Source organism: Hoplias malabaricus, chromosome Y (genome assembly GCF_029633855.1).
Source record: "Hoplias malabaricus isolate fHopMal1 chromosome Y, fHopMal1.hap1, whole genome shotgun sequence".
Classification (NCBI taxonomy): Eukaryota; Metazoa; Chordata; class Actinopteri; order Characiformes; family Erythrinidae; genus Hoplias; species Hoplias malabaricus.
The window spans coordinates 786,294-799,750 of NC_089820.1; the positions used below are offsets into that span (position 1 = coordinate 786,294).

General features: G+C 43.3%; 1 protein-coding gene across 2 annotated transcripts in view; it reads right to left on the reverse strand.

Annotated features, from left to right (window-relative positions):
* The window catches only part of LOC136679580 (diacylglycerol kinase zeta-like), a 135,602-nt gene that overhangs the window by 103,729 nt on the left and 18,416 nt on the right, over positions 1 to 13,457 (reverse strand). For both annotated transcript variants that reach the window (XM_066658192.1, XM_066658191.1), the window contains exons 2-3: positions 3,056 to 3,983; positions 757 to 865 (exon numbers count right to left, since the gene is read on the reverse strand). In XM_066658192.1, coding sequence (XP_066514289.1) covers positions 757 to 865; positions 3,056 to 3,930 — 984 coding nt within the window. In that variant the 5' untranslated portion in view covers positions 3,931 to 3,983. The remainder of the gene's footprint in view (positions 1 to 756; positions 866 to 3,055; positions 3,984 to 13,457) is intronic.

Below are 13,457 nucleotides of genomic sequence, written 5' to 3' on the forward strand. Positions count from 1 at the left end.
AGATGTGGGTGTCTCAACCAATGAAAATGAGACAATTTTATTGATCAAAAACTGGAATACATGAAATACTGTGACTTGTGACAGTGACACTGCACCGAAAAAGGAATGGTTTGCAAGCATACAGGATGAACTTGATCATGAGTACTGGAAATCTGACTGAGCACCTATTTGTCTTCCATGAGTGCTATCATGTATAAGCTTTGAAAATTTGCCATGAAAACAGCGTAGTTTGTGAGAAAACCAAATTTAAAGGCACCCAGCCTCCCTTCCACCCCTGCCCGCTTCAGGGGACCAAAGGTCAATCTTCTTTAGCAGATTCCTAATTTTAGTCCTGCCAACATCACCCCACAATGATTTGTTTCATCTAGCACACCAGGTTTAATCATTAATTAACAAGCTTCTTTTGGGCTGTGTCAATTGTGTAGGGAAAATAAGCCCAGAGCCTGGTTTTATCAGGAGTGGGAACACTGGTTCTGTGGCTCAAAGAACCCTGTTTTTTTTTTTTTGTTTGTTTTTTTAAATAAAGAAATATACTAATAAATATAAAATAAATAAACAAATAAATTCAGCATTTATGAGCCTCATTTGCGCTTAAATATGTAAATATGCAAATTACTGCTGCCTATTCTGTGCTTACTCTAGAAAAATGTACAGACTACAAGGCATGTATGTCTGTGGCATTGAGAAATCCTCTGTTGTTTTTGTGTGTGTGTGTGTGTGTGTGTGTGTGTGTGTGTGTGTGTTGTAATAACTCACACTCCAGTCCACAGTGTTGCGGATCTCTCTGTCCGAGTCACCCTTGGCCAACACTGAACTGCTGGGCTGAGAAGACAGATGTTGTAGCCCTGATTTAGCTATAGCCTTCCTACACACACAGGGGAGAAAAAAAAAAAAACAAAAGATAGTAGAAGAGTCAATGAATGCAGAATCAAGACAGAAGTGGTGTCGTTTCTGGCTTTTTGTTTATGTTGCTCTTGAGAGCACTGTTGATCAATTCTGATTTGCACCTGAATTTTTTTTACATTAAATAATATTATTAACAATTGTTTTTCATCACTGTAAGCTTAGAAAATATAACAAAAATATATTTCAGTTGTCAGAGTTTAACAATATGCCACAAATCTGTGAGGCATCTGCAGAACAAATATAGAAAACAAAAACACAGGTAACGAGTGTTCAAAATCTGGGCTTAACACAGCAAAATATGCAGTCTGCTCTTGAATGACCAAAAACCAGGTACAAATAAATATTACCATCCTAAACATTTAAATTTCCCACGAAACATTGCTGATGCTTTATTTTCATCTTCAGTATTTATTTTGATCTACATGATCCATGAGATGAGGGTTCACTTTCTGACTGTAATCTATATGCTTTAGACATTGTATATATCCTTGTTATGTCTTTCTGAGATGTTACAATATCAAAACTGTGTTAAGTATATAGCAGGTTAGAAACCCTTTCCTTTATATCATTATGAAATGCAGGTTGTACCCCACTGAAAGTGAGAAAGTACTACTTTTGGTGCTAAAAAGCCATTTGACATGATCAGGGATTATGTTTTTTATTTTCTTAATTATTATGTTATTATAAAGACATAATGTCTTAGGTCTTTATAGATTTTGTTGTGAGTAATGTTTTACAAAGAGCATCTTCCATTTAAGTACACAATGTTGAGTGAAGAATAAATATGAATAGATCCACACATACTGAATAGTGTAAGGGTGTAAAGTACATCTTTAAGACATTTTTACAAATATCTTGTATTTTCTTTTATTAATGGAGGTGGGGGGACTTTAATTTTGGCATCTGACAACAGCATTTCAATGTTCCTCCAGAGCAAATATCTGAGGTGACTGAGAGCTGAGGGAGTTAAACTCAGAAGATTAAGAGCAGAGGGCGTAAAACATGAGCTGTTTTAGAGCTGAGGCTAGTAAACACTGAAGTGATTGTGAGCTGAGGGGAATAAATTCTGAGGTGATTGTGAGCTGAGAGAAGTGAAGGCTGGTAATATGAAGTGACAGGAACGAGCAGTGAGGTCATTAGAGTCTAATGAGTGTCTGTCTCAATAACCTCTCCTAAGCCCCATTCAGATTAGATCTATTTTGCAATGGGACATTGGTAATAAAAATCATACATGACTCCTCTGTGATAAAACTCTCGCATCCAGATGGCAATGAAAAACTAGAGGATATCCAAGTTTGCCCTTGTTACAGTTATATTGCCTATTCACATGATCAGGAGCAAAGTTCTAGTTTTTTAATTATATTATATAAATACAGAAGTAAATCTATATGCATCCAGCTGTCTTTATAATTGTCTGTTTTATCAGGCTATGTTATCTCCCTTCTCTCTGATTTTATTTGACTTAATTGTTTTCTTTATGATAACGCTCTCCCTGGTGAAGTCTGTACATTTTTAACACCTGCACTAAGTAACTGGTTCAGTAACTCTTTAATTTTCATACTGTTTTCGACGATCAGAAAAAAAAAAGAGATCTGGGAAATGTAATTCTGTCATAGGATTAAATATATGATAGGGCTTTAAAAGATGTATACTTGATGCCTATGTAGACAGTGACTACTTGGAACTGTGACACATAAATCTAGCTATCAGACACAGGGTGTGTCTGTGTATGTTTGAGAGAGAGAGTGAAAGAGAGAGAAAGATGTGTGAGTGAAAGTGCAGGTTGATAAAGGAAATGCTTCTCTGATAAACACAGTGCAAGGACTGTTCCTGTTTTCTGAAAAAATAGTCTGCGCACAGACATCAACTGAAAATAACATCTGTCCTCTACTGTCTGTCACTTCAGGCTATTGCCATTTCAAAGGCAACTCAAGCAGCTGCAAGCCCACACACCCATGTACACACGAAGACTGACAAATACACAAGTAAGGAAAATGCCTGCCAGCTTTCAGTGACAAGATTCTCCATCAACTTTTCCTCCTTGTTTCATCACACTGTCATCAGCATACACTTAAACTCCCTCTCTCTCTCTCTCTCTCTCTCTCTCTTATAAACATACACACACAAACAATACTTGAGGTTTACATACGAGAGAAACCCACTCCATGTCTCAGTTTGTGGGTCGTAGTACGTCCCCTGTAGCATGCCTGCTAGTCCAGAATCCGTCCACAAGGGGGCATATTTCCTGCAATTAGTCACTGACCCCCTTCGAGTGGCCACAGCGCTCCGCCTCCCAGTCCAGGCCCCACCCAAACCCATGTTCGCAGTCCTCCACACTTGGCTATTCCTCCGGTAGCGACCATAAAGTCCATAGTAGCCAGGGTTGTGGTACACGGCGTCGGCAGGTAGTAGGTGAGAGGAATTTCGACGTAAACAACGTGGGGGACGGATGATGGGGCGGGGCTGAAGGCTGTCTCCACCCACTAGACCCTGAGCCAACCAGGATGGGGGTTCATCTGACTCTGCCCCTGCTTTATAAGGCTCTTCCCAGCTCTGGTCAATTTCTGAGTCGTTATCGTCATCTTCATCATAGGAGGAGGAGGAGCAGGAGGAAGTGTACTGTCCTCCCTCGCTCCCTTCATCTGTCTCCTTCTCTTCACTCATCTGCACCATGCTGGCCAACAGCAGTGATGGCCCCAGCAGTTGCGCGTGAATTCCGCGGTGTTTGGCTGCCTGACGTCTGCGGAGGGAAAACCTTCGATTCAAGCAGGCTGTAGATCCGCTCGAGCGTCGCTGGACAAAACGCCTGTCCCTTATCAATAGGCCTGCACCCTGACTGACAGCCACCTGAAGAGTACCCTGTAGCTGGACACTGGACCTGCGCCTCTGAGTCAGGCCAGCAGAGGGCAGTCCAGCGCTGGAGCGCCGCCGCGCTTTACTGACAGGCATGGCCACACTCGAGCGCCTCCGGCCACCCAGCTCCCGGGCCTTCCGACGGAAATGGCGGCGGAAAAATGTGTCCATGGTGCACGTGAAGGGATGCTATGTGCCGCGATTGGTCCCTCCCAAAGAGGGTGCTGTGGGTGCAAGAATGAATCTGTCAGCATGCAACATGCAGTATGCCCACCCCACCAAAGAAAAACACTCACACACACACACAGAACACTCAAACGCACTGCTGCTCTTTAATCTAACCGTTGTGCTTCCACTTATGGGATCCATCTGCCATAGATTTAAAAACTACAACAGACCTGTATGGCCCTGTATCATTTTGTAGTTGATAACGTGCCGCAAAAAAATCTATGATTTAAATATCTATTTATACAATGTACAAGTTTAGACAACCAAAGCACCCCCTTTTTAAATGTGAGAGATCTTACACATCAAATTTGACACTTTAAGTGTGCAGAAACAAGACGAAAAGGGAAGATAATGATTCGTTGAACACTTGGACACTTTTAAGTCACCACGTGGATGTTTTTCTTTGGACAGCGACAATATTCATTTAGTGTCTAAATAGTATAAACGGTACTGGGCTAAATTTCCATTTCAAGTTCTTGAAAAACTCAGAATTCAAATGTGAATCATATTTGGGGGAGAAAGGATATGCAGGATACAATGTCTCAGCTCTGAAACTTGTGGGTTAAGCACAGAGCACACTACAGGGGCAATTTTCAGAAACAAGCTTCATTTCCATATACAAAAACAACTTATAGTCAGAGCTAATTTATATGATGACCTCTCTCTATAGCAGAGATCTTCAAATGCTGATCTATGATCCAGGTTATGTTCCAGGCCAGGATTTTACAATGGCTGGCTGGTATTAGCAGTTGCAGCTATAGTGGCACACCAGCCAGCCATCTTAAAATCCTGGCCTGTGACTTGGCTCCAAGGTCCAGATTTGCAGACACCTACTACAGACTTTTGAGGCCATGTAATTGTTTTGTTGTTTGCCAACAGCATGTAAAGAAGTCCTGAATTTGATCTGTTTTTTATACGCAAGTGAATCCTGGGAATTGAACCTGGATCCAGATTTGAAGACCTCTGGCCTACACACTTAATAATAAAGCTGCTAAAAAAATGGTCTTTGAGCAATGCCATAGAAGAACCATGCTTTGTTCCATAAAGAATCATTCCGTTTAAATTTGTAAAGTACACCCACACCTCTTAAACACGGTTCTTTATGATTTTTCTACTGCAGTGTTCAAAGACCCCTTTTGGTTAAGTGTACAAGATATCATTCATTCATTATCTGTAACCGCTTATCCAGTTCTGGGTCGTGGGGGGGCCGGAGCCGACCTGGAATCACTGGGCGCAAGGTGGGATCACACACTGGAGGGGGTGCCAGTCCTTCACAGGGCAACACATTCACTCACAAATTCACTCACACTTTTGAGTTGCCAATCAACCCGGAGGTAACCCATGCAGACACGGGGAGAACATACAAAACTCCTCACAGACATTCACCCGGAGCGGGACTTGAACCCACAACCTTCAGGTCCCTGGAACTGTGTGACTGCAACACTACCTGCTGCACCAACAGTTCTGATCATTAATCCTCCCATTATGTTTTGACTGAGATGGAGATACTTGAGGTCCAAAACCAAACAGCTAAACATCCCGATCTGCTACACAAACTCCTTCCTATTAGAGTGCATCAATGTAAAAACTTGATCAAAATATCTGATGCCGTCATCTAAATCCCTCAACCTGCATTTCAGGTTGTCAGAATGAACCATGATCAGATGAACTGTAGCCTCGAGGCAGTGCTGCTATGGACAAAAACTTGACCCAAAGCCTCTGTGGTTCCACAATGCAGATGTAATTCGCCCGTCAGCAGCGAAGGTAAGCTTATGTAGAGAAAGTGCAGCAGTTGAATTCTGGCTAGAATTTGGCCAGAAAAGCGCTGCCTAGCACCACAGCTCAAACTGCCTGTGAGCTATTTATAGCAGCAGTAGATCTCTATGGGCAACAGCAGTGGCAGTGTGACAGCATCACATCAGGAGCAGGGCATGCAGAACATGGGCCATGCTACAAAAGAATGGGCTGATTAATAGTCTCTGGTCTCTTTCCTCTGGAACTGCGATTGTTTTGCAATTGAACTGAACGTTTCAGTTAAACATGTGATTAAACATGTGCCACAATGTGATTATAAAATCATTATTGATGCATTGTTATGCACCCGTTTTATTGTCTTTTTTGTTTGTTTTTGTTTAAATATTATTATTATGTCTACAATATTCATTGTGAATTTATATAGCCATTAGCTTAGCTGTCAGCTATATTAAGATTAACCCTTAATAAAAAATAACACGTTTTACAATATAATGCCAACGCATTTTTAAAATATATATTTCCTAAGCATGATTGAGTATGTTTAAGTGTTTGTGAGCTCCTGCTTGTATGAGTAAATATGTATTTGTGAGCTCTTGTGTGTGTATATGCATTTAAACATTGTGTCTAAATGGTGTGTCTAAATGTGTATTTGTAAGCTTGTAATGTTGTATGTACACATGTATGTGTGAAATCCTGCCAGTATGTGTAAACGTATGTTTGTGAGCTTTTGCTAGTGCGTGTAAATATGTATTTGTGACCTTCTGGAAGTGTGTGGAAAGTATTTTAAAAATATTTATATAAAAAAGGACATAATTATTTCAGATTTAGATTTCAGTCAGCAATTTCATTCAGCAATTGAATTCAGTTTCATTTATAGAGCACTTGTGTTGTACAACTAGCAAGCAGTTGCATAACTGGCAAGAAAAAACTTCTTTAGAAACCTTGGAATCACTTAAAAGAAACAACTATGATTCTGAAGAACTGCTGCTCTCTTGTGGTTTGTTTATGTTCAGAAGCTCCACGTCTTTAAAGTTGGAATGGTATGTTTGTATGTGCCTGAAGTTTTACTTGTCTGTAGGTTTTTATTCACTGTTTGAATTACCACAGAAACTCATTTGTAACAAATTGTTTAGTTTTGGAGCATTTTCGCTCTGCGTTTACAACAATCAACCATATTATGATATGATATTATGACCATATTATGATTATAATATTATTATGATATTACTTTCTTGTTTCTACACTCACGGTCCATTGTCTCAGCTCCACTGAACATACAGGAGCACTTTGTATTTCTTGACTGTAGTCCATCTCTTGCTCTGCATACTTTCTTTGCCCCCTTTAATCCCATTCTTCAATGGTCATGACCCCCACAAGACCCCTACAGAGAAAGTATGGTTTGGGTGGTGGAGCATTCTCAGTGCTGCAGTGACACTGACATGTTTGTGGTGTGTTAGTTTGTGTTGTGTTGGTACCAGTGGATCAGACACAACAGTACTGCTCGAGTTTTTAAACACTGTGTCCACTCACTCTCCAGTCTGTAGACACACCTTCCTCAAAGGTCCACCTTGTAAAGTCAGGAAGAGTAGCTCATTTGTTGTTGCACAGTTATGTTGGTCATCTTCTAGTCCTCCATTAGTGAACACAGGATGTTTTTGGCTGGATATATACAGGGCTGAACAATAATTCAATATCAATATATATCACAATATAAAATGCTTCAATAACAATGATATAATTTTTAAACACATTTTCAATATTTCAATATACATTATTTACACCATCTCTCACTGACTGAAAATCATTACAGGGCACTGCATGCAATTTTAAAGTTAGTTTAAGCATATTAATTTTGACAAAGCAATGAGGTTTATGTTTGAGGGTGATGTCATGTTTCTTGTTTGTTCTGGGCAGTTTTTCTGTGGCTTTTATGTTTATGTTTTATGTAGCTTTTGTCATATCGAGAGGAATTTAGTCAATATTGCATATTGTCCAGCCCCAGATATTTTTATTTCGTTGTCTATTTTCAATCCATTAGTGACACTTTGGGGGTGGGGAGGAAAAAAAAAAACCTGCTGTGTATGATCCACTCATATTAATGCAACATACATGAACACAACACCACCACATCAGCGTGACTTCCACCACCCAAATTATACCTACCCTGTGGGGTTCCTGAACACTGAAGAACTGGTTGGTAGGAGGCTAAAAATTTATGCAGAGCAACAGACTGACTACATTAAAGGGGGCGCCTACGATGGTGGGGAAGTGCTTTTCTTTCTTTTTTTTGTTAAGAAGCTCTGTGACTTTTAAGGTGGAATGGTATGTATGGGGAAAAAAAACCCAGATGTTTGTAAGTGACTGAAGTTGAACTTGCCTGTAAGTTTTTATCCATTGCTTCAATTAGAGTTATTTCATTTTGCAGCACTTTCACTCTACGTTTACACTGGTCAACCATAACATGATCACCTCCTTGTTTCTACACTCATGGTTCATTCTTTCAGCTCCACTAACCATACAGGAGCAATTTGTAATTCTACAATTGTACTGTAATGCTAATGGTAATGCTGTTAGTTATCTCCCTAATTTGGAGACATTCTAGTATATTTCTCCCAAAACAGGCAAAAAATAGGTCAATATTACTCATCTATGGAGCAGAAATAGAGCAATATCCACACCCTGGTTTGTGATTTTCACTGTTTGGAGTTCTTGCTATTTTTAAAATAACTCCAGATGCCTTGATCTGCTTTGAGCAGAGAGGGAAAGACTAGCATGCTGGACTGATAATTATTATTTTTTTTAATAACCATTTACAGACACTGGAGGTTCGTAAACACATTACATCAGTTTTAAGAAACACACAAACAGAATGCATACAGACAGAGAGCTGGAAGAATTTTATAAAAAAAAAAAAAAAAAATATATATATATATATATATATATATATATATATATATGTGTGTGTGTGTGTGTGTGTATGTTAACTTTACAAATTTATCCTGTCAACCTAAAACATCTTACTTCAGTTTTTATATATTAGTAAATATTTTCCTCTTTTGTTAAAAAAGGAAATGCCTGTATATGCACTGTGCCAAATAGTAAAGGTCAAAGACTTTAGAATGTAAAGGGCGTGTGTATGTGGGTTGGGGGTGAGCGTGTGTATGAGCATTTGAGACTGAAGCAGCATAAGAAATAGTCTTTCATTTAGACCACAGGTTCTTGCATTATCGGCAATCAGATACATGACAGTGCACGCTAATAAAAGGTCATTAAACCACATACTCAGAACCAACACTCGCACGTTTTCGCGCGAAGTGATGGAATCATCTTTTGGTTTTACATACTGAGAAGTTCTCAGAGCAGGCATGTTTGCTTCATGTATTAATACCCAAAAATTATACATTTCTTCAAGGAACTAAACACTCACCAGATGACAAAGCAGACTGTTCAAGTGAACAGGAAGCAAATATAAATCATAACTTGTTAGAAGCGATTAATGACGCTTATATTTTTCATTAGGCAGCACAATTATAATCTCAATTAGAGCTTGGCAGCTTCAAAATTTCTGTTCCTGAGTGCATTAACTAACTAACACTGCTATAAACATCTCTTAGGCCTGTTTCACATACTCTACACAGGCTACCTCTGTGCAGTGAAGAAAAAGACTGTTACAGCTTCCACATATTGGCCATTCACACATGAAGCAATTGAGTTGTGAAAACAATTTATTTGTTTTTTTTAATAGAAGGATAAAGTCAACATTATTTTTTTTCATAAAATATAATTCATAAACGTAGAGCTGATATCAGAATCATGTATATTTCCAAAATATATTAGGTGTACAAAGGAAGCATGACAATTGCAATTCAAAATTCAAACACGTCTCCTTCTATTGTCATTTTATTATATTATATATATATATAAAAAAAAAAAAAAAACTTAAAAAAAAATAAGTAGTTTGAAAATGGCAAGCAAGAATTTATGTCTCTGCATTCTTTATGAACTCAAGGAAAAAGCGCTACAAAAGCACATGTTCTTTTCTTGGGGATAATATTGTATCCAAAAGTATGTGCTAGTTTTGTTCCGATGATTTATAGATGGTGATTTCAGTGTTAATGATTTTGAACAATGCATATTAATACTTAATTTTTAGTGTTTTTGTTATCATTATAAAGGCAATAGTAATTCATAATATTATGAAACATAACTGTAAAATGACTAAACAGCAGTTGAATGTATGAAATTGCAATTACAATTATACATTACACAAAAAAAAACACAAAAAAACAAACAAATAAACTTTAAAAGATATTCGTACACCTAGTACAATCTAATGTCTACAGCTTTGTTATGGCCCAAACGTAGTGTGATTTTCCAGTTATATATATATTAGTCCATTTAATCTTTTAAAAAAAAATTAAGGAAAATCTTTTATTTTCCTTATTTAACATTCTTGTTGAATACTGTAAATGTTTAGCACTTGCCTTGTCATACACGTATAACTCACCAACACAGATTCCTCATATACGTAACCCACTTGGCAAATTCTAAAATATTTGCCTTGAAATATCATTATCAGACATTTAGATATGACAGAGATTTCTAACCTCTATGAAATTCCATAAGAGCAAAATATTTAGATCATGGTTTTGTGCTAAAATATTTAACACAGATTCAATTACTCTGGATTTGCACAGATGACTGTTATCACCTATTTCTTTGTGACGTTAACCAAGGTGATCCTTGTCCTTGTTGCTTTTTATGTCAATGTGTCACGCCTTCGTCCTGTCAGTTTGTTGTCCCCGCCATGTGCTTTATTTGCACATGGCTCCGTTTTGTTTATGTTCGAGTCTCCGCCTTTGTTCCGCCTCCTCGTCCGTGTCATGTGTTACCCGTCCTCGTTATCTGTCCAGGTGTGTCTCGTTTGTCTCTGTATTTAAGCCCTATTGTGTCACGTCCTGTTGGTCGTACATTTTGATTCACATTCTCGTTTGTCATGTTTAGTCAGTCGTGTTTTCAAGTCTGTCCGTCTGTCTCCACAGTTTCTCCTTTCTCGTTTGTTTTGTCGTGTTCTCCGTGAGGTCCTGTCGTTTAGTGTTATTCTCCTTTTCGTTATATTCCAGTTCTCTGTCTTGTTGTTTAGCTTAATATGTCTAGGTTCATCTCTGTTTGTCTTGTTGCCGCTGTTTAATTAAAAGAACCCGTGTTTTAGCGAATGCGTCCGCCTTCCTCAATCCGCCCCTCGATCCTGACAGAATGTACGACCCCCAGGACGCAGCTAGCACAGACTCTATGTTCGACAGGGCTGCGATGTGGAATAGCCGGCTCCGACAAATGCATGCCACAGTGGCTCAACGCCTTCGGGAGGAATCGATTCATGAGTCAATTCATGAGTCGAGTGATTGCTCCAGCGCGAGTCGTAGGAGCCGGCGGAAGAAGCGTGCTGGAGTTCCCCCCTCGCTGGAGGATTACCCCCTCAGGTCCGGGGAAATTTTTGGGGGGGCGTTAAGGGTAGGGGCTGTTAGCCTCACCTCCGTAACTCCGAGGTCTGAGGCTAACAGGGGCGCACCTCGAGGTGATCTGATGGGTGCGCCTGTGAAACCCCCTAAACCCTTTACAGCTCCAGCGCGAGCCCGGCGAGCAGCACGAACTCCTGTCCTCGAGAGCGCGGCTCCTCCTGCCGCGCCTGTCTTCGTTAACGCGGCTCCTCCTGCCGCGCCTGTCTTCGTTAACGCGGCTCCTCCTGCCGCGCCTGTCTTCGTTAACGCGGCGCCTCCTGCCGCGCCTGTCTTCGTTAACGCGGCGCCTCCTGCCGCGCCTGTCTTAGTTAACGCGGCGCCTCCAGCTGCGCCTGTCCTCGAGAGCGCGGCACCTCCAGCCGCGCCTATCTTCGTGAGCGCGACACGCGCCTCTCCAGTCTTCGTGGACGACGTCGCAGATTCATCTGCCTCCGTGGACGTCGTCGCACGTTCTTCAGTCTTCATGGACGTCGCTGCAGGTTCCCCTGCCTCCGAGGACGACGTCGTTGCAGGCTCCCCTGCCTCCGAGGACGACGTCGCTGCAGGCTCCCCTGCCTCCGAGGACGACGTCGCTGCAGGCTCCCCTGCCTCCGAGGACGACGTCGCTGCAGGCTCCCCTGCCTCCGAGGACGACGTCGCTGCAGGCTCCCCTGCCTCCGAGGACGACGTCGCTGCAGGCTCCCCTGCCTCCGAGGACGACGTCGCTGCAGGCTCCCCTGCCTCCGAGGACGACGTCGCTGCAGGCTCCCCTGCCTCCGAGGACGACGTCGCTGCAGGTTCCCCTGCCTCCGAGGAGGACGTTGCAGGTTCTCCTGTCTCAGTGATGGCGGCACCCGCCGCTCCAGTGTCCGTGATGGCGGCACCCGCCGCTCCTGTCTCGGTGATGGCGGCACCCGCCGCTCCAGTGTCCGTGATGGCGGCACCCGCCGCTCCAGTGTCCGTGATGGCGGCACCCGCCGCTCCAGTGTCCGTGATGGCGGCACCCGCCGCTCCAGTGTCCGTGATGGCGGCACCCGCCGCTCCAGTGTCCGTGATGGCGGCACCCGCCGCTCCTGTCCCGGTGATGGCGGCACCCGCCGCTCCAGTGTCCGTGACGGCGGCACCCGCCGCTCCAGTGTCCGTGACGGCGGCACCCGCCGCTCCTGTCCCCGTGACTATGGCGGCTCCCGCCGCTCCTGTCCCCGTGACTATGGCGGCTCCCGCCGCTCCTGTCCCCGTGACTATGGCGGCTCCCGCCGCTCCTGTCCCCGTGACTATGGCGGCTCCCGCCGCTCCTGTCCCCGTGACTGTGGCTACGGCCTCTCCTGTCCCCGTGACTGTGGCTACGGCCTCTCCTGTCCCCGTGACTGTGGCTACGGCCTCTCCTGTACCCGTGACTGTGGCTACGGCCTCTCCTGTACCCGTGACTGTGGCTACGGCCTCTCCTGTACCCGTGACTGTGGCTACGGCCTCTCCTGTACCCGTGACTGTGGCTACGGCCGCTCCTGTCCCCGTGACTGTGGCTACGGCCTCCCCTGTCCATGTCCGTAGGTCGGCCCGAAGGACTTCAGGGCCGATCCTCAGAACTGTGCCCAGGCTGGTTCCTCAGACTGCCACACAGACATTAGCCAGTCCTGGGCACCCCCCTGTTACTTTGGTTCCATTGTCTGTCCCTGTCCTGGTTCCCGTCTCTGTCCTTGTCCCTGTACCCGTTTCTGCCTTTGTGTCTGTCCCGGTCCCTGTCACTGTGTTTGTGTCTGTCCCCCTGAATGTCTTGGTCCCTGTTCCCCTACCTAGTCCAGTCCAGTTTCCTGTGAGTCCTGTCCAGTTCCCTGTCAGCCCTGTCCAGTCTATGTTTCAACCCCCTGTCCAGTCTCAAGTCTCGTCTCCTCTCCAGTCCCCGTTTCAACCCTCGGTCCTGTCTCCATTCCAGTCCCCTGTCCTGTCTCCTGCCCATGTCCAGTCTTTGGTCCCCAAACATGTCCAGTCCCCTGTTAGTCCTGTCCAGGCCCCATTTCAACCCTATGTCCCGTCTCCTGTCCAGTCCTTGTTTCAACCCTCTGTCTCGTCTCCTGTCCAGTCCACTGTCCCCAAACATGTCAAGTCACGGTATCCGTCCCACGTTCAGTCCCCTGTCTTGTCTCCAGTCCAGTCTCCCGTCAATTCCCATGTGTCCACTCCTGTCCTGTCCAGTCCGTTCTCGTCTCTTGTGGCCCC